The 1,086-nt window shown below is 58.4% G+C and overlaps 1 protein-coding gene across 1 annotated transcript; it reads left to right on the forward strand.

Moving 5' to 3' along the window:
* Window positions 1–477: 477 nt before the first annotated feature.
* On the forward strand, window positions 478–1,074 carry LOC113942702 (ATP-dependent 6-phosphofructokinase, muscle type-like; the record flags this gene model as incomplete). Its single annotated transcript, XM_027633776.1, has 3 exons — window positions 478–640; window positions 733–841; window positions 953–1,074. Coding segments are annotated over exons 1-3 (380 nt in total), but the record flags the coding sequence as incomplete, so codon positions are not given.
* Between the last annotated feature and the right edge of the window lie 12 nt (window positions 1,075–1,086).

Below are 1,086 nucleotides of genomic sequence, written 5' to 3' on the forward strand. Positions count from 1 at the left end.
GTTGGGCTGGACAATCTCAGAGGTCTTTTCCAACCTGTGATTCTGTGATTTGGAGGAATTTCTTCTCGGAAAGGGGGATTAAACCTTGGAAGGGGCTGCTCAGGGAGGTGGTGGAGTCACCAATCCCTGGAAGGGTTTTAGGAGAGACTAGATGTGGTGCCATGGTCTGGCTGACAGGGTGGGGATCATGGGCCGGGCTGGATGATCCCAGAGGTCTTTTTCAACCTGTGATTCTGCGATTTGAATCATAGAAACATGGAATCAACTGGGTTGGAAAAGACCTCTGGGATCATCCAGTCCAACCCTTGATCCAATCCCGCCGTGGTTCCCAGACCGTGGCACTGATCCCACATCCAGTCTCAGCTTAAAAACCTCCAGGGATGGAGGAATTTCTTCCTAGAAAGGGGATTAAAGATTGGAAGGGGTTGCTCAGGGAGGTGGTGGAGTCACCAATCCCTGGAGGGGTTTGGGAAGGGACTGGATGTGGTGCCATGGTCTGGGTGACAACATGGTGGTGGGTCACGGGTTGGACCGGGCGATCTCAGAGGTCTTTTCCAACCTGTGATTCCGTGATTCTCCTCTTTCCCACCCACAGCCACCAGAGGACCTTTGTCCTGGAGGTGATGGGGCGTCACTGCGGGTAAGTCCCCGTGCTGCCCCCCAGACCCAAATCCCTGGGGAGAAAGTACAGGAAAAAAAAACCCTAAAGAGCCCCTTTTGAACTCCCTGCAGGTACCTGGCCCTCATCACCGCCCTGGCCTGCGGGGCTGACTGGGTCTTCATCCCTGAGTCCCCCCCCGAGGACGACTGGGAGGACCATCTGTGTCGGAGGCTGACGGAGGTAGGGGGGGCTCTGGAGAGCCCCTGGTCCCTGTCCCAGTGCCCACTGTCCCCGTCCCAGTGCCCACTGTCCCCGTCCCGGTGCCCACTGTCACCCTCTGCCACCCCCCAGACCCGGGACGGCGGCTCCCGGCTGAACATCATCATCGTGGCCGAGGGGGCCATCGACAAGCACGGCAAGGCCATCACGTCCGACGACATCAAATCCGTGAGTCTGGGGGGGGAAAGGCCCTTGTTACCCCCCCC

The sequence above is a fragment of the Corapipo altera genome, unplaced genomic scaffold, assembly GCF_003945725.1.
Source record: "Corapipo altera isolate COAL_440 unplaced genomic scaffold, ASM394572v1 58366, whole genome shotgun sequence".
Classification (NCBI taxonomy): Eukaryota; Metazoa; Chordata; class Aves; order Passeriformes; family Pipridae; genus Corapipo; species Corapipo altera.